The 20,926-nt window shown below is 51.3% G+C and overlaps 1 protein-coding gene and 1 pseudogene across 1 annotated transcript; one reads left to right on the top strand and one right to left on the bottom strand.

The window, feature by feature from the left end:
• Positions 1-2,068: 2,068 nt before the first annotated feature.
• Positions 2,069-2,624, top strand: LOC147973639 (uncharacterized; annotated as a pseudogene).
• A 482-nt stretch (positions 2,625-3,106) lies between these two features.
• On the bottom strand, positions 3,107-5,103 carry LOC147973638 (beta-carotene hydroxylase 2, chloroplastic-like). The gene is made up of 6 exons (XM_087522173.1): positions 4,473-5,103; positions 4,303-4,362; positions 3,970-4,176; positions 3,739-3,864; positions 3,602-3,658; positions 3,107-3,482 (listed from the first exon to the last, which is right to left on the bottom strand). Exons 1-6 carry the CDS (start codon positions 4,815-4,817, stop codon positions 3,393-3,395), a joined length of 885 nt encoding a protein of 294 aa, XP_087378299.1. The 5' UTR covers positions 4,818-5,103; the 3' UTR covers positions 3,107-3,392.
• Between the last annotated feature and the right edge of the window lie 15,823 nt (positions 5,104-20,926).

Raw genomic sequence — 20,926 nt, 5'->3', positions numbered from 1 at the left:
GAAGGTGCCACCCAGGGTTCTGGCTTAGCAGAGCCGACCTGGAGCGCCATCTCTCCCCCTTCATTGCTACTGTCGGTCGTCACCTGGAGCACGGTGGCGAGGTGCTTCTCCTCGGCGAGAGTGGACACGCTCAAGGCTGGCTCAAACCAGGAGGCTTGACGACCGGCCGCGGCGGAGGATCCAGCCTTATCGGTGGCCATCGATCGCTGATTTGGAATGAGATTGGCGGATCTGGAGGTTTTCTGAGCGAAAGGAGAAAGGGGATCTGGAATAAGACGAAGGGAAGGCAATGAAAGCTGTGCAGCGGGCGCCAGCCTTTTTACCAAGCAAGGACGGTTGCCGAGACAGCGTGAGGAAGCGGAGGCGCACACGTCCCATCAATCACCACGCATCGATCAAGGCCGCAGGCGGTTAGGGCCCGCGGTGCTCTGCACTTGCCCCTTGGCTTCGCCCCGAAGCCAAGTTCGAGCGCGCCTTGGGCCCAGGGGCTACTATCGGCGTCTTGGAATCGGGGGTACCCAGACTTGCCTGCATGCGAGGCGGACGACACCAAGACCTCCCTGGGGGGCAGCCTCCCCAGGCTGGCTCCCGAGGAGCGGAGATATCAATGCAAGGTGCACCGCGCGAGGTTCATATGACATGAGCCATGACGACCAAGGCCAGGCGGGCGCCAGCGGACGCAGTGTACCAGTTTTCTCTTTGGTGCTAAGGAGGCAGGCGCGGGGTCCCAAGAAATCAAGCAAAGGTTTCCATATCGGTGCAACAAGACCAAGACCGCCAGGACGGCATGACGGAGGTCATCACAGAGCCCACCGCGACGTCACCACCAGAGGCTTTTGCAGGCAAAGACTACTTTTGTCAGGATAACTTGTACTAGTTGTCCCCCTTCGAATTTGGTCGTTGTGGGATCCCTTCCCGCCTACATTTGGAGAGAGGACCGATGCCACTATAAATAGGACTTAGCCACCACCATGGAAAGAGAGAGAGGGATCATTCAGAGAGAGAGAGAGAGAGAGAGAGAGAGAGGGAGGGAGGGAGGGGAGGGTTCAGATCATCCTCTCATCCACCAGCTCATCGAGCTCAAGAACACCTCACCTCCTGAGGTTGTTTTACCACTATACTAGTTCATCCTCAGCCCCTCGAGACAATCCACCACAAAGCTGGAGTAGGATATTACACCGCATGGAGGCCCGAACCAGGATAAACTACTGTGTCTCTTGTTCGTTGGGTTCGACCAGTTAGGCCGTGCATTGGTTGAGCGGGCAGACTAGGGAGGACGAGATCTTCGCACACACCGTAGGGTTCGAACCTCTCAAGGGTCTGCGGAACCCCGAATCCGACAGTTTGCATCTATCTAAATTCTTCATTTTTTTAGCTAATGAAATCAACCTTTTGTGGATAAAATGTTGATTCAGCTGCTTTGGGTCTCGTTCTAATAATAAAATAAAATGGGGCTGGGAAGGGAAACCCATTTCGTAAGAAAAAAACAGAGTTTATCACATGCGTTGACCCCTCGGCAGGCAGCCGCAGCACGCGGGAGGGCCACCGGCGCACTGGCCAGCGTATCGCGAGGATCCCGGCCACATGCGCACCCCCAGCCCCAGCCCCAGGCAACGACCGACCAGCCGGCAACATGCAGACCCGGTGCCGGTCATTGAAACGGAGAATCTGAAAAGGCCCCAGCGAAGTTCCCTGATATTTTTTAACTATCTATTTCTCCAGGGACAAACAGTATCACCATCGTGTCATCGGCCCGGTCTGCACGTTAAGCGTCGCATGTTCCGGTGTTCCATCGGAAAATGGCTGGTAACCGTATTAGAGCATCTCCAATAGATGCTGCAAAAGACGCGCCCACGCGATAAAATTTAGGTTTAGCGCGCGTCGGCTGGTTCCGCGCGCTCCAGCGGTGGCGGGAAGTTACCGCGCGCGGGAGAAAGCGGCACGCGGCGCGATAGATTTGGCGCGCCGCTTCACGCGCGCCTATAAAATGCCGCGCTCGCCACGCGCACAGACACAGCCACGCGCCCTCCCCTCACAACCTCGCCGCTTCGCCGCTTTCCGCGCCACCATGCCGCCGCGTCGCCGGGGTTCGTCGGGCTACCGCGGCGTCCGCGAGCGCCCCAACGGTTGGTACTCCGCCGAGATCCGGTCTCGGGTCGTTCCGGAGCGCGTACGAGGCGGCCCGCGCGTACGACGCGGCGGCATGGCGGTTGGATAGGCCCCGGACGCAGATGAACTTCCGGGACGTCTTCACGCGCGAGCAGGCGCAGCGCGTCGCCCCTCCGCCGCGTCTCATCACCGACATGGACCGTGCCGACCACGCTTGGCGCTGCCGCCGCCTCCTCATCGCCAAGGAGGACGAGCGAGCCATGGCAGAGTGGCGCCGTCGTCACCCAGAGGATGTCGCCGACGAGCGTGCCTACTGGGCGGAGAGGACGGCAAGGCGCCGCGCGGAGCGGGCGGACCGGCGTCGGCGGAAGGCATTGGCGAATGCGCAGTGCGACATCGTTTCAGCAGGTGGGAGGTCGATCTTCACGTCAGACGATGAACGTTGGGACGACATTTGGCTCGATACCTCGGACAACACCGACGAGGATGATGATGGTGGTAGCGATTTGGAGTAGTTTTTATCTAGTATGCCGTAGTAGTTTCTATCTACTTGCACCGTAGTTCTATCTATCTATGTTTTCGAACTATCTATCTAGTTGCACCGATGTAAAATACCTTTGTATCGTTTATCTTTATTTTTTATCTATGCAATTTATCTTATTATGCTTTCGAAAATGTTGTCGCGCGCGCTATATTTTTAGCGCGCTGTTGGAGCGGCGCGCTGCATTTTAGCGCGGTTGCTGGAGTCAGCGTTGCGCGCCGCGCCAAATCAGGCGATGCGCGCACGGCAAATTTGATTTTTTTGCGCACGGCACGTGTGGGAGATGCTCTTACCTGCCGTGAGCCCCAGCAGCGGCTGCCAGGACGAGTCTTGGTCTGGTCTGGTCTGATCTGGGCCACCCACGTGGATCCGTTAAATGGCGCACTCACTCATGCTAGCACGCAATAATACACAACCTTATGTACTACTACGTACTACTCATATTACTGTCTCCCCTCAGAAAAAATATACTTTATACTTATAGTACTGTCTCGCTACAGTCAGCGGCACGATACAGAAAGATGTAAAAATAAGAGCCACGGTACTACTACTAGCACTAGACATAATACTACCAGCACAGCATTTTCTAATACAAGTGCGCTGCTAAAACTAGCGACACCAAATCCTAATCCGCGATCAGAAGAAGAGAAAATAAATCCGCATGCACATCGCAAGGCATATGGAGTAGTATTATCAGAAACAAGAAAAGAAAAAGGGTAAGTCGGTGGCATATAAATAATCCTCATTGCCTGGCGTCTGATCTCTGCCTCCTCTTGATCCTCCTCTGCACCTCCTTCTCCAGCTCCTCCGTCCCTCCCACCTCCTCCAGCTCCTGCAGTCGCAAAACCACCAACCGTGAGCGACCGATCGAACCCAGTTTCCATGCTAATTAATCCTTCCATGGATCGACAACATTAGACCAGACACCAGAGCGGCTGATCTGCTGCTTACCTTGGGGCCGAGGAAGAGCCCGTATGGCACGCTGTCGAACTTGTCCATGTGATGGATCTGCAGAGCATAAAAGGGTCAGAGTTGAGAACTGAAACTCGGATACGGTTGGTTGGGTTGGGTGCACAAGAGGGGCGAACCTGGTGCGCGGCGGCGACTCGCCGGAAGTAGGGCACGTTCTCGATGGGGCCCACGGGGAAGCGGCGGTGCACCAGGCCGTCGTGGACGAACATGTAGGCCATCCCGAACAGCGTGATCCCCAGACCCTGTAGGACACCGACCCGTCAGCGCTGGCCGAGATACGCGCAAAGTTTGTTCGTATTCTGGCTTCACGCCGGTTGATAGGTGAAGGGGAGGGGAGGGGTACTCACGGCGCCGAAGCAGAGGCCGGGGAGGAGGCCGCGGTTGAAGAAGCCGAAGGCGAGGAGGGCCATGGCGGGGACGGCGTTGACGATGGCGAACACGTCGTTGAGCTCGAAGGGCCCGTCGCGGGGGAGGTGGTGCGACTCGTGCATGTCCCACAGCGACGCGTGCCACAGCGCGCGGTGCGCCCACCGCGCCCAGAACTCCATCCCCACCTGCGCGCGCCATACGCTTTTTCAACGGAAATGCACGTCGACACGACGAATTCTGTTCACTGCTACTGGCTGCTAGTGTGCGGGTGGGTGCGCCGTGTGTCACGTGTAAGTAAAGTCAGTGCTCACCGCCGCGCCTACGGAGAGTGCCAAGGTGCCCAGCATCTCCGTCACCGGAATCTCGCCGCCCTGGCGGTGAAAGGAAAGGCGTGTGAACGGACGAGACGGTAAAGGAGCGGAAATTGGAAGGGGAATTGCCATGGATACGGGCTGCCGGACGAGAAGGGAGGAAAGGGTACCTCCATTTGCCAGGCGAATCGGTAGTAGACGGCGGCGGCGGCCATGGAGGTGATGCCGAGGCTGGACATGAGCGCGGCCACCAGGTACGTCCGCCGCTCCGACTCCTTCCTCGCCGCGCGCTCCGACACCGCGCCCCGCGCCGTCGCCGCGGCGTCCTCCGCCTCCTGGCCCGGGCGGGCGGGGACAAGGCCGCCGCCGTTGCCGTCCGACGCCACGCGCATGGCGGGCGCGGCCGCGCGACGGGGGAGCGCAGAGAGCGGCGCGAACGGCAGCCGCGCCCGCGGGCCGCGGGCGCGGGCGGCGGCGAGGGGGAATGGCGCGGCCACCAGCCTCGCGACGGCCATGAGATCGGACGGCTCGGGGGGAATCACTGGCGGCGAACGGGGGAGTGGTGGTCAGACGGTGTTGGGTTTTGCGAGCCGGGAATGGCGGTGGCTCGCTCGTAGGCTGGTGGCGTCGGACCGGGCGGCAGCGCGCGCGCTGGCTTCGTCTTGGTTGTGTGGTCCGCCTCGGGCTCTGGGAACGAGAGGCGCGCGTGGGCCGGGGACGGGGCGACGGGCGTCGTCGCAGTGACCGGGTGGGGGTCAACTTGTGGGTAAACGGAGGAGCGCGGCTGCTGCGCCTGAAGGGCCGCGGTTTTTATAGCACACACACAAGAGTACGAACAAAAGTTACACGGAACGGAACGGGACGGGGCCTACTCCTGCCCATTAGAGCAAACTTCAAAAGGGCGACACATTTCGTCCGCACATGTCTGTTTAGATCGTCGTGGACAAAAATATCGGCTCAACGCGTCGACCTAAACCCAAAACGCATCTATTTTGTGTCTGTGCCGAAGCATTTCAAGCTTAAATTTGGACCTTAAATGTGTCGGTTGGACACAAAACGGACGCGACTCATTTCAGCCGCACACATGTCCGTTTGAATCGTCATGGAAAAAAACACAGGCCCAACACACCGACCTAAATCAAAAACGTGTCTGTTTCGTGTCCGCACCGACGCATTTCAGCCTCAAATTTAGGACTCAAATGTGTCGGCGTGGATATGAAGCGAATGCGCCACACGTCCCCTCATTGTCCGCCGATCAACAACCACCTGCAGTCGTATTTAACGACGGCACCTACTTCGGGCCCGACTGACAGTGTGTAGAAGGGCCGCGTGCCCGTCTTTTTTAATGGAAGCGTGTGGTGGGGCCGGCCTTCTTCACTTTCATCTTCACGTCCACATCTGGCCACGCTTGCTTCCTCGCCGGTGACCAAAAAAAATCCTAACCAGCCAGCCACCAACCATGGGCTTCTTCAGCGGAAAGGGAAAGGGGAGGTTCAGCTCTGATACGAGCTCTTTCCGTGCGCTTCCTCCTCCACCGGCTAGACGCGGCTCGCCACCGCGGGAGCGGCTGTGTATACCGGTCCACCAGGTGCGGTGGCGCTGGTAGTACCGTCGACCCCTACAGTATCCGAATGTCAACCTGCCGCATGGGTGGCATCTGGACCCGCACCAGATCCCCATTCCGGCGGTGCCGCGCTCGGCGCGGGTGCATGCTGAGGAGGGCCGTCGATGTCGCGAGCTCCTTACACCGGAGCAGCACATAAGGAGGAGCGAGTGGACCAGCGAGTTTCGCAAGTGGGTGAGTGTGTCTCCCGTCCACTACGCCGCGACGCTAGAGGAGGAGGCGCCCCACCTTGAGCGTTGGAAGGTGCATTGGCTTGCCGAGGAGGAGGCCGACGGCGAGTGGCAGATGCGCCGGGAGGAGGAGCCGCACTGGGACGAGGAGGCATTATGCCTTTAGGAGGAGAAGGAGGGCGCCTGCAGACGCCAGAGGAGGATGCCCTAGCAGCCTATCAAGCATGTTCGGATGGGGTGGGTCGTCTCACGTTTTCATCGATGTCACTAGCGACGACGACGGCAAGGGTAAGGCAGACGCCTAGAGCAGCGGTCGGAGTTTCTCATTGTTTAATTAATGTTTTAGTGGACTTTGACCAGCGGTTGACCGTGTTTAATTATGTTTTATTAAGTTTATTTCGATCACGTGTTTATCATATACTCCCTCCGTTCTTAAATATAGGTCTTTGTAGATATCTCAATAAGTGACTACATACAAAACAAAATGAGTGAATCTACACTTTAAAATATGTCTACATACATTCATATGTTGTAGTCCATTTAAATCTCTAAAAAACTTATATTTAGAAACGAAATGAATGGATTTTTTCTTTGGAAGCGGGCAAATATAGATTTGCTTTTCATTGGACGCATCAGCCAATCCAAATCAAAAAACGGACGCGTCTAACTGTCCTATCAATCCAAATAAACAAAAAACAGATAAAACGCGCGTTCATTTGAGCGCCGCGTTGGAGTTCCTCTTACGGCATGTAGTACTCCGTATCAGGGAAGGGAGTGGGACGGGGCAAATGAATGGAAGCACTGTGGCGAAAAGGGGCAGGTTCAGTTCATTGGCCGCCGCGGGGCGTGTGGTGAGGCCGGGGCCGGTAGCCCGGCGGCGAGGGAAGCCGAGGAAAAGGACAGCGCACGCACGTGGCCTGGGGCGCCGCACCACGTGGGGGCGACGGCGGGGCACGTACGTACCCGCGCGCCCAGGCGGCCGGATGTTCCCGCCGACGTGTGCCCGTGCCCGCCGTAGCTTCTCTTCACTACTGCCGCGCTTGTCTCCGTATTTTTGTCCAACCAAGGCTCGTCCCTTCGTAGCGTCGTGTGCTACCGGATTGAGATCCGCAGCTTCGGCCCGTCCAGCGACGGTGACGCTGGCGACGTCCAACGAGCTTTCTTTCGGTTTTCCACTTTAAAAAAAGTTTTTTTTCTTTCAGTTTTTTCTTCGCCTTCAACCGCGCGTGCTCCGTCAAATCTATAGTGACGAGGTCTCCCTCAAAAAAAAAATCTAGTGACGAGGTCGAAATGTCGAGTCAACATAATTTTGTCTTTCTCTCCGTAAAAGCAACGGGGCAAATTCTCTGTCTTTTAATGGGTCGAAGCTACTTCAGCAGTAACCACGTCGATCATTTGATTATTCCGCCGACTCGATCACGCGTCTGCCCACAGGATCAGGAGCCTCTATAACCAGACCTTTCAAATCCGTCTCATACACTTGGACAGATCGTTCAGTCACTGGACACGATTTTTTTGACCTAGATGGATCCCTCAAACAGCCCTCACATGCCCAGGCTGATCGGCACCTTTATATACAGGCCAAATATGGGGCGTCTGGGCACGCCCGACACATCCAACCCGACAGCCCAACCTCATCCCAAATTGCACCAAATCCATCCCCGAGCTGTCAGATCCATTTGTTCTCTCCTCTCTTCTTCCTCCTTCATGCCGTGCAGCTCGCAGCTCTGCCACCACGCCTGCTCCGCAGCCGTTCCTAGGCTCTCCGTCACCAGCTTCGGAAGAGCGCTCCCGTCCTCACCGCGGGGGACGTCGTCACCGGCCCGGACGCCACCGTGGCACGTCCAGCTACTCTCCGGCTCCGCCTTGTGCTTGATGTGTTCGACACATTGACCGCCCGGAATTATTGTAATTTTGTTAGGTAAATGATGGATTTCGATGCTTCGTCGGACGAGGAGTATGGACCGAAGGAGCTTGACCAAATGATTCAAGATGAGTTCTTGAATTCGTCGGATTCGGATGAAGAAGTAGACATGATCATGCTCATGAGCATGCAAGACGAAATGGACCGGCAAGTGGAGCATATTCTCAACTTCAAGGGCTCAATCAAAGGGAGAAGAGTGATCAACCGGGACAGGGTGTCCGGAGCAAAGCTACTGCACAATGACTACTTTGCTCCCACACCTGCTTTATTGGATGATCCATGATTTCGTCGCCGTTTTCGCATGCGAAAACCATTGTTTTTGCGCACTGTGGAGGGAGTGGTGGCACACGATAACTACTTCAAGCTGAGAAGGGATTGCCGCGGCCAACTCTTTTTCTCGGCCAAGCAGAAGTGCACGGCTACTCTGAGGATGCTTGCACATGGTACTGTTGTAGACGTCGTTTGTGAGATGGTCAAGATGGGGGAGAGCGCGTGCCTGAAGACTACTGTCAAATTTGCCCGCGCCGTGGTTGAGGTGTTTGGACCGGAGTATCTCTGAGAACCAAATGTGTAGGACATAGGGAAGCTGTTGGCTATTGGAGAGGCAAGGGGGTTTCCAGGAATGCTCGGATCAATTGATTGCATCCATTGGCAATAGAAAAATTGCCCCAAAGGTCTGCGGGAATGTATCAAGGTCACAGAGAGGCCACCATCATACTAGAAGCGGTGGCATCACATGACTTATGGATTTGGCATGCTTTTTTTGTAATGCCCGGTTCTCACAACGACATCAACGTGCTTCAAAGATCTTCGGTGTCCAGGAGGCTTTGCAATGGGGAATCACCGCCGTGCAACTACACCGTCAACGGCCGGGGCTACAACATGGGGTGCTATCTTGTCGATGGTATCTATCCTCAGTGGGCGGCGTTTGTGAAGACCATATCCGAGCTGTGTGGCAATAAACAGAGCCACTTTGCAACAATGCAGGAAGCGGCTAGGAAGGACGTGAAGAGGGCATTTGGTGTGCTTCAGGCTCATTGGGGAATTGTACGAAGCGCTGTAATGATGTGGGAATCAGAAACTTTGTGGCACCTGATGACATGTTGTGTTATTCTGCACAATATAATTGTCGAGGATGAGGGTGATGGTGTAGCTCAAACCCATGATTTCGAAGCACCCGGAGAACAGGTTGAAATCCCGAAAGATTAAGATGCGGATCATTTTATGAACTTTCTGCAGATGCATCAGAATCTTCAAGATCAGCAGGTGCACACGCAGCTACTCAATGATCTTGCGGAGCACATGTGGATCCACAATGACAATCAAGGAGGCAATGTTGGAGTTTGGCACTTCAAATAAATTTTATGTAAGCGCTATGTATGCTTGATACGAACACTAGCTATTTACGTGAGATATTGTGTTGCATGATTGACGCGCATGTATTTGCATGGATTTGAGAGTCCGGATTCGGGCGTGCCCGGGCGCGTCTGTGGTCGTCTGAGGGGGCGAATTTGCCAAGTCCGGCTGTAGATGCTCTAATGAGACATGCAAACGTGGCTAGCAAGAGCATCTACAATAGAGTTGTCTAATCCGGCCTCTATATGTCTCGTGAATGCGTCGACGAACAGTGACTGAACATACATTGAAAGTACGCGTCTACAACCGGATCCATAAAAAATCGCCGAATTCATGTTAGTCTGATGCAACGTTAAACATAAGTAGCTAAACACATATCATCAAACTACCAAAAATTGGCATGTACCTAACTACAATGAAACTATAATGGAAAAAGTTCATCCATAGTCGCCCTTGTATATGCCCTTGCCTTCTTTCTTTTGCCACGACATGGACCGCCCTCCTTCACCACTTCTCGCCGATGCGGGCATGGAGGGTTTCCTCCTCCTGCCCATGTCGGCGTGCAATTTCACCATGCGGGCTGCCAAAGTCGCCCCATTCCCTTTTCGCGTGAACCATTGAGGCAGATATGGCCTCTATTTTACATAAATGATTTCGTTGGCACATCAGGGTTGCTTTGCCATGCGGTGGTCACCGCTTCCGCCGAGGCGGCGATCACGCGTCGTAATCCACTGGCCTCGATGGATCCTCGCGTCATTTTAGCAGAGGCAATGGATTCCCGCCGGACCGATGAAGATCATGGGCAGGTGCACTCCTCCCAGGGGCGCCAGAGAGCAGCGCGGGCGTCCATCTACTACTCGGGAATGCGAGGGATGAGGTCCCAGTCCTCGGATTCGAACATCTCGTGGTCGGATCCAGTGCCTTCCATGAAGGAGTACGCTGGAGTTTGCCGGAGAGTAGTTTCGGTACTATGGGAGTGGAGTGCGAATTGAGGTTCCTCTGAAGTGTGGATAGGGTTGAATATATATGATGAAGGAAATATGCCCTAGAGGCAATAATAAATCTATTATTTATTTCCTTATATCATGATAAATGTTTATTATTCATGCTAGAATTGTATTAACCGGAAACATAATACATGTGTGAATACATAGACAAACAGAGTGTCACTAGTATGCCTCTACTTGACTAGCTCGTTGATCAAACATGGTTATGTTTCCTAACCATAGACATGAGTTGTCATTTGATTAACGGGATCACATCATTAGGAGAATGATGTGATTGACTTGACCCATTCTGTTAGCATAGCACTTGATCGTTTAGTTTGTTGCCATTGCTTTCTTCATGACTTATACATGTTCCTATGACTATGAGATTATGCAACTCCCGTTTACCGGAGGAACACTTTGTGTGCCACCAAACGTCACAACGTAACTGGGTGATTATAAAGGTGCTCTACAGGTGTCTCCGAAGGTACTTGTTGGGTTGGCGTATTTCGAGATTAGGATTTGTCACTCCGATTGTCGGAGAGGTATCTCTGGGCCCTCTCGATAATGCACATCACTTAAGCCTTGCAAGCATTGCAACTAATGAGTTAGTTGCAGGATGATGTATTACGGAATGAGTAAAGAGACTTGCCAGTAACGAGATTGAACTAGGTATTGAGATACCGATGATCGAATCTCGGGCAAGTAACATACCGATGACAAAGGGAACAACGTATGTTGTTATGTGGTCTGACCGATAAAGATCTTCGTAGAATATGTGGGAGCCAATATGAGCATCTAGGTTCCGCCATTGGTTATTGACTGGAGACGTGTCTCGGTCATGTCTACATTGTTCTCGAACCCGTAGGGTCCGCACGCTTAAGGTTTCGATGACAGTTATATTATGAGTTTATGAGTTTTGATGTACCGAATGAGTTCGGAGTCCCGGATGAGATCGGGGACATGACGAGGAGTCTCGAAATGGTCGAGACGTAAAGATCGATATATTGGACGACTATATTCGGACATCGGAAAGGTTCCGAGTGATTCGGGTATTTTTTGGAGTATCGGAGAGTTACGGGAATACGTACGTTGGAAATATGCCCTAGAGGCAATAATAAATTGGTTATTATTATATTTCCTTGTTCATGATAATCGTTTATTATCCATGCTAGAATTGTATTGATAGGAAACTCAGATACATGTGTGGATACATAGACAACACCATGTCCCTAGTAAGCCTCTAGTTGACTAGCTCATTGATCAATAGATGGTTACGGTTTCCTGACCATGGACATTGGATGTCGTTGATAATGGGATCAAATCATTAGGAGAATGATGTGATGGACAAGACCCAATCCTAAGCCTAGCACAAGATCGTGTAGTTCGTTTGCTAAAGCTTTTCTAATGTCAAGTATCATTTCCTTAGACCATGAGATTGTGCAACTCACGGATACCGTAGGAGTGCTTTGGGTGTGCCAAACATCACAATGTAACTGGGTGGCTATAAAGGTTCGCTACAGGTATCTCCGAAAGTGTCTGTTGCGTTGGCACGAATCGAGACTGGGATTTGTCACTCCGTCTAACGGAGAGGTATCTCTGGGCCCACTCGGTAGGACATCATCATAATGTGCACAATGTGACCAAGGAGTTGATCACGGGATGATGTGTTACGGAACGAGTAAAGAGACTTGCCGGTAACGAGATTGAACAAGGTATCGGGATACCGACGATCGAATCTCGGGCAAGTACAATACCGCTGGACAAAGGGAATTGAATACGGGATTGATTGAATCCTCGACATCATGGTTCATCCGATGAGATCATCGTGGAAAATGTGGGAGCCAACATGGGTATCCAGATCCCGCTGTTGGTTATTGACCGGAGAGTTGTCTCGGCCATGTCTGCATGACTCCCGAACCCGTAGGGTCTACACACTTAAGGCTCGATGACGCTAGGGTTATAGGGAAAGTATGTACGCGGTTACCGAATGTTGTTCGGAGTCCCGGATGAGATCCCAGACGTCACGAGGAGTTTCGGAATGGTCTGGAGGTAAAGATTGATATATAGGAAGTATGGTTTTGGCCACCGGAAGTGTTCCGGGCATCACCGGTAGTGTACCGGGACCACCGGAGGGGTCCGGGGGTCCACCAGGTGGGGCCACCAGCCCCGAAGGCCTACATGGGCCAATAGTGGGAAGGGACCAGCCCCTAGGTGGGCTGGGGCGCCTCCCACCAAGGCCCAAGGCGCAAGGGAGAGTGGGAGGGGGCAAACCCTAGGTTCATATGGGCCTTAAGGCCCACCCTAGGTGCGCCCCCCTCTCTCCCCCCTTGGCCACAACCCTAGATGGGTTTTGGGGCTGCCGCCGCCCCTAGGGAGGGAACCCTAGATGGGGGCGCAGCCCCTCCCCTTCCCCTATATATACTTGAGGTATTGGGGGCTGCAACACACGCGAGATCATCTCCCTCTTGGCGCAACCCTACCTCTCTCCCTCCTCGTCTCTCGTAGTGCTTGGCGAAGCCCTGCTGGAGTTCTGCGCTCCTCCACCACCACCACGCCGTCGTGCTGCTGCTGGACGGAGTCTTCCCCAACCTCTCCTTCTCCCCTTGCTGGATCAAGGCGTAGGAGACATCACCGGTGTAACACCCTCGATGCGACTATATCTCCCACGTGTCGAGGCACGACTTAGAGGCATAATCGCATTGAAGGCATATGTCGCAAGTGAGGTAATCTTCACACAACCCATGTAATAAATAAGGGAAAGAGATACATAGTTGGCTTACAATCGCCACTTCACACAATTACAGGAATAAACATTACATCAATCAAATACACTCATGGTCCGACTACGGAACCAAAATAAAAGAAGAACCCCAAATGCGACAAAGGTCCACGATCGACCCCAACTGGGCTCCACTACTGATCAACTAGAACGAAACCATACAAAGGACAAGATCTTCATCGCGCTCCTCCTGAGCTTGGTTGCGTCATCTGCACGGACTTATCGGCACCTGCAAGCTGGTTTTGGAAGTATCTGTGAGCCACAGGGACTCAGCAATCTCGCACCCTCGCGATCAAGACTATTTAAGCTTATGGGTAAGGTAAAGGTATGAGGTGGAGCTGCAGCAAGCGACTAGCATATATGGTGGCTAACATACGCAAATGAGAGCGAGAAGAGAAGGCAAAGCACGGTCGATAAAAGTATGATCAAGAAGTGATCCTGGACTACCTACGTCAAGCATAACTCCAACAACCGTGTTCACTTCCCGGACTCCGCCGGAAAGAGACCATCACGGTTACACACGCTGTTGATTCATTTTAATTAAGGTCAAGTTCAGGTTTTCTACAATCGGACATTAACAAATTCCCATCTGCCCATAACCGCGGGCACGGCTTTTGAAAGTTCAAATCCCTGCAGGGGTGTCCCAACTTAGCCCATCACAAGCTCTCACGGTCAACGAAGGAATAGACCTCCTCCCGAGACGTTCCGATCAGACTCGGTATCCCGGTACAACAAGACATTTCGACAGGATAAAACTAAACCAGCAACACCGCCCGAATGTGCCGACAAATCCCGATAGGAGCTGCACATATCTCTTTCTCAGGGCACACTCAGATTGTCTTAGGTACGGGTAGGCCAGCCCAGAGTTGCCCCTGGTGGTCACCGGTAGCTGACAGTTGGACCAACACTCAGAGGAGCACTGGCCCGGGGGGGGGGGGTTAAAAATAAGGATGACCCTTGAGTCCGCGAAACCCAAGGGAAAAAGAGGCTAGGTGGCGAATGGTAAAACCAATGTTGGGCATTGCTGGAAGAGCTTTACTTAAGGCGAAATGTCAAGGGGTTCCCATTATAGCCCAACCGCGTAAGGAACGCAAAATCCGGGAACATAACACCGATATGACGGAAACTAGGGCGGCAAGAGTGGAACAAAACACCAGGCATAGGGCCGAGCCTTCCACCCTTTACCAAGTATATAGATGCATTAATTAAATAAGATATATAGTGATATCACAACAAGTAAATAAATATGTTCCAACAAGGAACGACATCTCCATGTTCCAACAAGGAACAAACTTCAATCTTCATCTGCAACTAACAACGCTATAAGAGGGGCTAAGCAAAGCGGTAACATAGCCAAACAACGGTTTGCTAGGACATGGTGGGTTAGGGGTTTGACATGGCAATTTGGGAGGCTGACAAGCAAATGGTAGGCATCGTAGCATTGGCATGGCAAAAGAGCGAGCAAACTAGCATAGCAAAGATAGTAGTGATTTCGAGGGTATGATCATCTTGCCTGAAATCCCGCAAGGAAGAAGAACGAGTCCATGAAGAAGACAAACGGACGTAGTCGAACGGTTCCTCACAAACTCGACGTTACCGGAACCAACCCGAAGAAGCAATCACCGGAAAAGAAGCACACAACATAGTAAACAACCATCACATAGACATGGCATGATGTGCAAACAAGTATGATGCATGTCCGGTTTAAAGATACATGGCATGGCAAAGTGCACAAGCAATCCTACAAATTAAGTGGAGCTCAATATGCAACGAGTTGCATATTGACGAAACACCACGATAAGTTATTTAGTTTGATCCCGTTTATGTACCCAACAATATTAAATGTTGTTAAGCATGGCAAGAGGGGAAGCATGATGAAACTATCTAATCTAGGCAAGTTTCAATGAGGCCGGAAGCAACGAACAACAATTCCGGAAAATCCTCATATGCATAATTTAAGGTTTGGTACTGTTCTGCCTAAAACCATATTTTATTGTTGATAAACAGGAAAATAAAGTGAAACATGGTAATCTATGCATTTTTCTACCCCATTTACATATAAAGTTTGTTTAAATCCGAGCTACGGTTATTTAGTTATGAATTAAATCATATTAGCATGGCATAGGAGCAAATTTAAACAAACATAATTTTAGACATTTCAAACATAGATGAAAGTTGGATATTATTAATCTACACAAAATTCTGAGCAAGTTTCATATATAAAACATTTTAATCCGATGCACGGTTAGTGAGTTATTAAATGCATGAACTAGGGGGACTTTTCTGCAAAACTGTGTTCTCCGGAATAATAGATAAATTTGTTCAGGGAAAAAAATGTCCTGGGCCGTAACAGAGGTTGGCCTGACAGGGGGAAGGGAAAAAAAAGAGGGGCGCTGGATTTGGCCTCACCATGGGCCTTGGGCCGTTCGGTGAAGAGGTGGGAGCTGCAAAAGCGAGGCGAGGCCGGTTGGGCTGCGATCTGGCACGGGAGGAGGCACGCTGGGCCGGCCGGCCTTGGTTCAATCAGGGAAGGGTCAACGCGCAGCGACCCACGTACGGCAGCGGTCACCTCGTCTCATCCCGCACGAAGCAGAGGACCATGGCGACGGCGTAGCAAAGCTCCGGCGAGGGAGGGTCCGGTGGCGCTCGCGAGGACTGGAACGGGTTACTGGGCGGCGGATCCGGCCTCGGGGCGCCAGATCCGGTCGATGGCGAGGCGAGACGGCAGGGAGGCGTGGATCTCCACCGACGACGACGACCTGCGGGAGGGAGAGGATGAAGCAGGGAGGAGAGGGGCAGGTCAGGGAGGAGGGAGAGGGCGACGGGGCTCCTGCCTGGGGTTCGCCGGCGAGGGTGGTGGCTTGCGAGGACTTGGCCGGCGAGGAGGGATCAAGGAGCTCGGGCTCCTACCTCCTGGACGAGGGGAAGGATCGGGCGCGAGGTCCCTTGCTCAGCTGCTGCACGCACGGGAACGAGGAGGCAAGGGGATCAGTCGTCGGGGCCGGAACCGATGCATAGGAGGTCACAGGCGAGGCGGGGGAAGACGACGATAGCTGCTGCTTGCGAACACAGCGCCCATGGTTGTCTCCTGTGAGCGAAAACAGAGAGAGGGAGGGGAAGATCGTGAGAACGGGAGGTAGGGAAGCAAGTGGGGAAAAGGAGCAGGGCTGTCGGGGCACTCATCTCCGGCGACTGGGAGCTGCTGCTCCGGCTGCGCTGGTTGGGTGGGCGACGGGATCCAGGGGAGGCACTAGTTGGTTGGGCATGGAAATTGAGGAGGAGCGGGGGCGGCTGTGGTTGAAATCGAGGAGGGGAGGATTTGGATCTGGGAAGATCCCAAGGTGGAAGGAGAGACCGGGTGGAGTGGCGGCGCGGTGATGGAATGGATGGGACGTCTCCTTAGATTTTAGGGTTGGATCTGATATTAAATAGAAGTGGGTTAGGTTAGGTCTAAAATGGAACCTCCGATCGAGATCAGACGGTTCGGGAAGAATAGGCCAGGGAGCCCAAATAAGAAAACGGTGACGTTTTGTAGACGTTTGGGGATGATCCGGATACAACGGTGGCGACAGCTCGGTTCGGGTCCGGGACAACTTTCGGGCGCGCGCGAGGAGGGTCGCGGGCTGATGAGGTTAGGTAGGGCCTGGCGGTGAGTAGTGGGCTGTGTAGACGGTCTCGAGCTGAGAGAAGAGAAGAGAGGGAGGCCCGGCGACTATTTCCGGAGACCGAAAACGTCCGACGTTTTGACCGGCTACTATTGCCGCTATATTTATCCGTTGGGGCGTCAAACGAACTCCGATTGCGATGAAACTTGACAGGCGGTCTGTCTACACTATAATAAGACCACACGTCAAATCTCATCCCATTCCGAGAACATTTTTCGGCCACTTATAAAATACTATTTCAGACATGTCGCTGGCGCGTGCAAGTGTGGTTGGGCTCAGAACGGACAACAGAGAGAACTCGGAGAACCCGGACGAATGCAAGTTTTGAAAACATGATGATGCAATGCATATGATGACATGACAAGATGCAACACGCAAGCGAATGACAAGGCAACAACAACGAATAACTGAACGACACCTGGCACATCGGTCTCGGGGCATTACAACAGGGCTGCACGTGTGTTGAACGCGGAGGCGCCGTGGTTCGGCGCTTAGATCGGAATCAACCGCGATCTGAATCGCTTCGAGTATGACTCCTTCATCCGCGTTCTTGCAACGCTTCCACTTAGCGATCTACAAGGGTATGTAGATGCACTCCCATTCCCCTCGTTGCTAGATTACTCCATAGATTGATCTTGGTGATGCGTAGAAAATTTCAAATTTCTGCTACGATCCCCAACAGTGGCATCATGAGCTAGGTCTATGCGTAGTTTCTATGTATGAGTAGAACACAAGTTGTTGTGGACGTCGATTTTGTCAATTGTGCTTGCCATTACTAGTCTTATCTTGATTCGGCGGTATCGTGGGATGAAGCGGCCCGGACCGACCTTACACGTACGCTTACGTGAGACTGGTTCCACCGACTGACATGCACTAGTTGCATAAGGTGGCTAGCGGGTGTCTGTCTCTCCCACTTTAGTCGGATCGGATTCGATGAAAAGGGTCCTTATGAAGGGTAAATAGAAATTGTCATATCACGTTATGGTTTTCGCGTAGGTAAGAAACGTTCTTGCTAGAAACCTATAGCAGCCACGTAAAAACTTGCAACAACAATTAGAGGACGTCTAACTTGTTTTTGCAGCATATGCCGTGTGATGTGACATGGCCAAAAGGATGTGATGAATGATATATGTGATGTATGAGATTGATCATGTTCTCGTAATAGGAATCATGACTTGCATGTCGATGAGTATGACAACCGGCAGGAGCCATAGGAGTTGTCTTAATTTATTTATGACCTGCGTGTCAACTTAAACGTCATGTAATTACTTTACTTTATTGCTAAAGCGTTAGCCATAGTAGTAGAAGTAATAGATGACGAGACAACTTCAAGAAGACACGATGATGGAGATCATGATGATGGAGATCATGGTGTCATGCCGGTGACAACGATGATCATGGAGCCCCGAAGATGGAGATCAAAAGGAGCAAATGATATTGGCCGTATCATGTCACTATTTGATTGCATGTGATGTTTATCATGTTTTACATCTTATTTGCTTAGAACGACGGTAGCTTAAATAAGATGATCCCTCACTAAAATTTCAAGAAAGTGTTCCCCCTAACTATGCACCGTTGCGAAGGTTCGTTGTTTCGAAGCACCACGTGATGATCGGGTGTGATAGATTCTAACGTTCGAATACAACGGGGTGTTGACAAGACTAGCATGTACAGACATGGCCTCAGGACACATGCGAAACACTTAGGTTGACTTGACGAGCCTAGCATGTACAGACATGGCCTTGGAACACGGAAGACCGAAAGGTCGAACATGAGTCGTATAGAAGATATGATCAACATGAGATGTTCACCGTTGATGACTAATCCGTCTCACGTGATGATCGGACACGGCCTAGTCGATTCGGATCATGTTTCACTTAGATGACTAGAGGGATGTCTATCTGAGTGGGAGTTCATTAAATAATTTGATTAGATGAACTCAATTATCATGAACATAGTCTAAATTGTCTTTGCAAATATGTTGTAGATAAATAGCTCACGTTGTAGCTCCCTGTTTCAATACGTTCCTAGAGAAAGATTAAGTTGAAAGATATTGTAAGCAATGATGCGGACTGGGTCCGTAGTCCGAGGAGTGTCCTCACTGCTACACAGAAGGCTTACGTCTTTGATGCACCGTTCGATGTGCAAACCCCTACAACGTCGTCTGTGGATGTTGTGAACACCTGACAGACACATCTTGATGACTACTTGATAGTTTAGTGCACCATACTTCACGGCTTAGAATCGGGATTCTAATGACGTTTTGAACGCCATAGAACATATGAGATGTTTCAAGAGCTGAAATTGAGATTTCAAGCTCATGCCCGTGTTGAGAGGTGTGAGACCTCTGACAAGTTCTTTTGCCAACAAGATGGAGGAGAATAGCTCGGCTAGTGAGCATGTGCTCAGAATGTCTGGGTGCGACAATCACTTAAATCAAGTGGGAGTTAAACTTTCAGATAAGATAGTGATTGATAGAGTTCTCTAGCCACTATCACTAAGCTACTAGATCTTCATGATGAACTATGACATGCAAGGGATGGAGTTTATCCCGGAGCTGTTCGTGGTGCTTAAGACCGCAAAAGGTAGAAATCAAGAAGGAGCTGGTTTCAAGAAGGGCAAGGTCTAGAAGGGAAACTTCATGGATGGCAAACCAGTTGCCGCTCCAGTGAAGGAACCCAAGGTTGAACCCAAACCCGAGACTAAATGCTTCTATTGTAAGGGGAACGGTCACTGGTAGCGGAATTACCCCAAATGCATGGTAGATTAGAAGGCCGGCAACTTCAAAGTATATACGTGTTATTAATGTGTACCTCACTAGTACTCCTGGTAGCACCTGGGTATTGGATACCGGTTCAGTTACTATTATTGGTGACTTGAAGCAAAAGCTACGGACTAAACGGAGACTGGCTAAGGGCGAGGTGACGATGTGTGTTGGAAGTGTTTCCAAAGTTGATGAGATCACCATCGCACGCTCCATCTGCCTTCGGGATTAGTATTGAACCTAGATAAATGTTATCAAGTGTCTACGTTGAGCATGAATATGATTAGATCATGTTTATTGCAATACAGTTATTCATTTAAGTTAGAGAATAATGGTTATTCTGTTTACATGAATAATACCTTTCATGGTCATGCACCCTATATGAATGGTTCATTGAATCTCGGTCGTAGTAATACACATGTTCACGCCAAAAGATGTAGAGTTAATAACGATAGTACCACTTTCTTGTGGCACTGCCGCTTAGGTCATATTGGCGTAAGATGCATGAAGAAACTCCATGTCGATGGATGTTTGGAGTCACTTGATTTTGAATCGCTTGACACATGCGAGCCATGCCTCGTGGGCAGGATGACTAAGACCCCGTTTTCAGGTACAATGAAACGGGCAAGTGACTTGTTGGAAATCATACATGCTGATGCGTGTGATCCAATGAGAATTGAAGCGTGCGGTGGATATCGCTATTTTCTCATCTTCACTGACGATTTGAGTAGATATAGGTATATTTACTTAATGAAGCACAAGTCTGAAACGTTTGAAAAGTTCAAGCAATTTCAGAGTGAAGTTAAGAATCATCATAACAATAAGATCATGTTCCTACGATCTGATCAAAAGGGGATTTTCTGAGTTATGAGTTTGGCAATCACTTAAGACATTGTGGAATTGTTTCACAGTTGAAGCCACCTGGAACACCACAAGGTAATGGTGTGTCCGGACGTCGTAATCGAACACTATGAGATATGGTGCGATCTATGATGTCTCTTACCAATCTACCGTTTTCATTTTGAGGTTATGCGTTAGAGACAGCTGCATTCACTTTAGATAGGACACCATCTAAGTCCGTTGAGACGACGTCATATGAACATCGGTTTGGCAAGAAACCAAAGTTGTCGTTTCTTAATGTTTGGGGATGCGATGCTTAGGGCTTCAGCCGGAGAAGCTCGAACCCAAAGCGGACAAACACATCTTCATAGGATACCCAAGGGTGACAGTTGGGTATACCTTCTATCTCAGATCCGAGGGCAAATTGTTTGTCGCTAAGAACGGGTCCTTTCTCGAGAAGGAGTTTCTCTCGAAAGAATTGAGTGGGAGGAAGATAGAACTTGATGAGGTTGT

Source organism: Triticum urartu, chromosome 5A, assembly GCF_056163025.1.
Source record: "Triticum urartu cultivar PI428250 chromosome 5A, HENAU_Tu73, whole genome shotgun sequence".
Taxonomy (NCBI): domain Eukaryota; kingdom Viridiplantae; phylum Streptophyta; class Magnoliopsida; order Poales; family Poaceae; genus Triticum; species Triticum urartu.
This window is presented reverse-complemented; position numbering and strand designations above follow the sequence as displayed.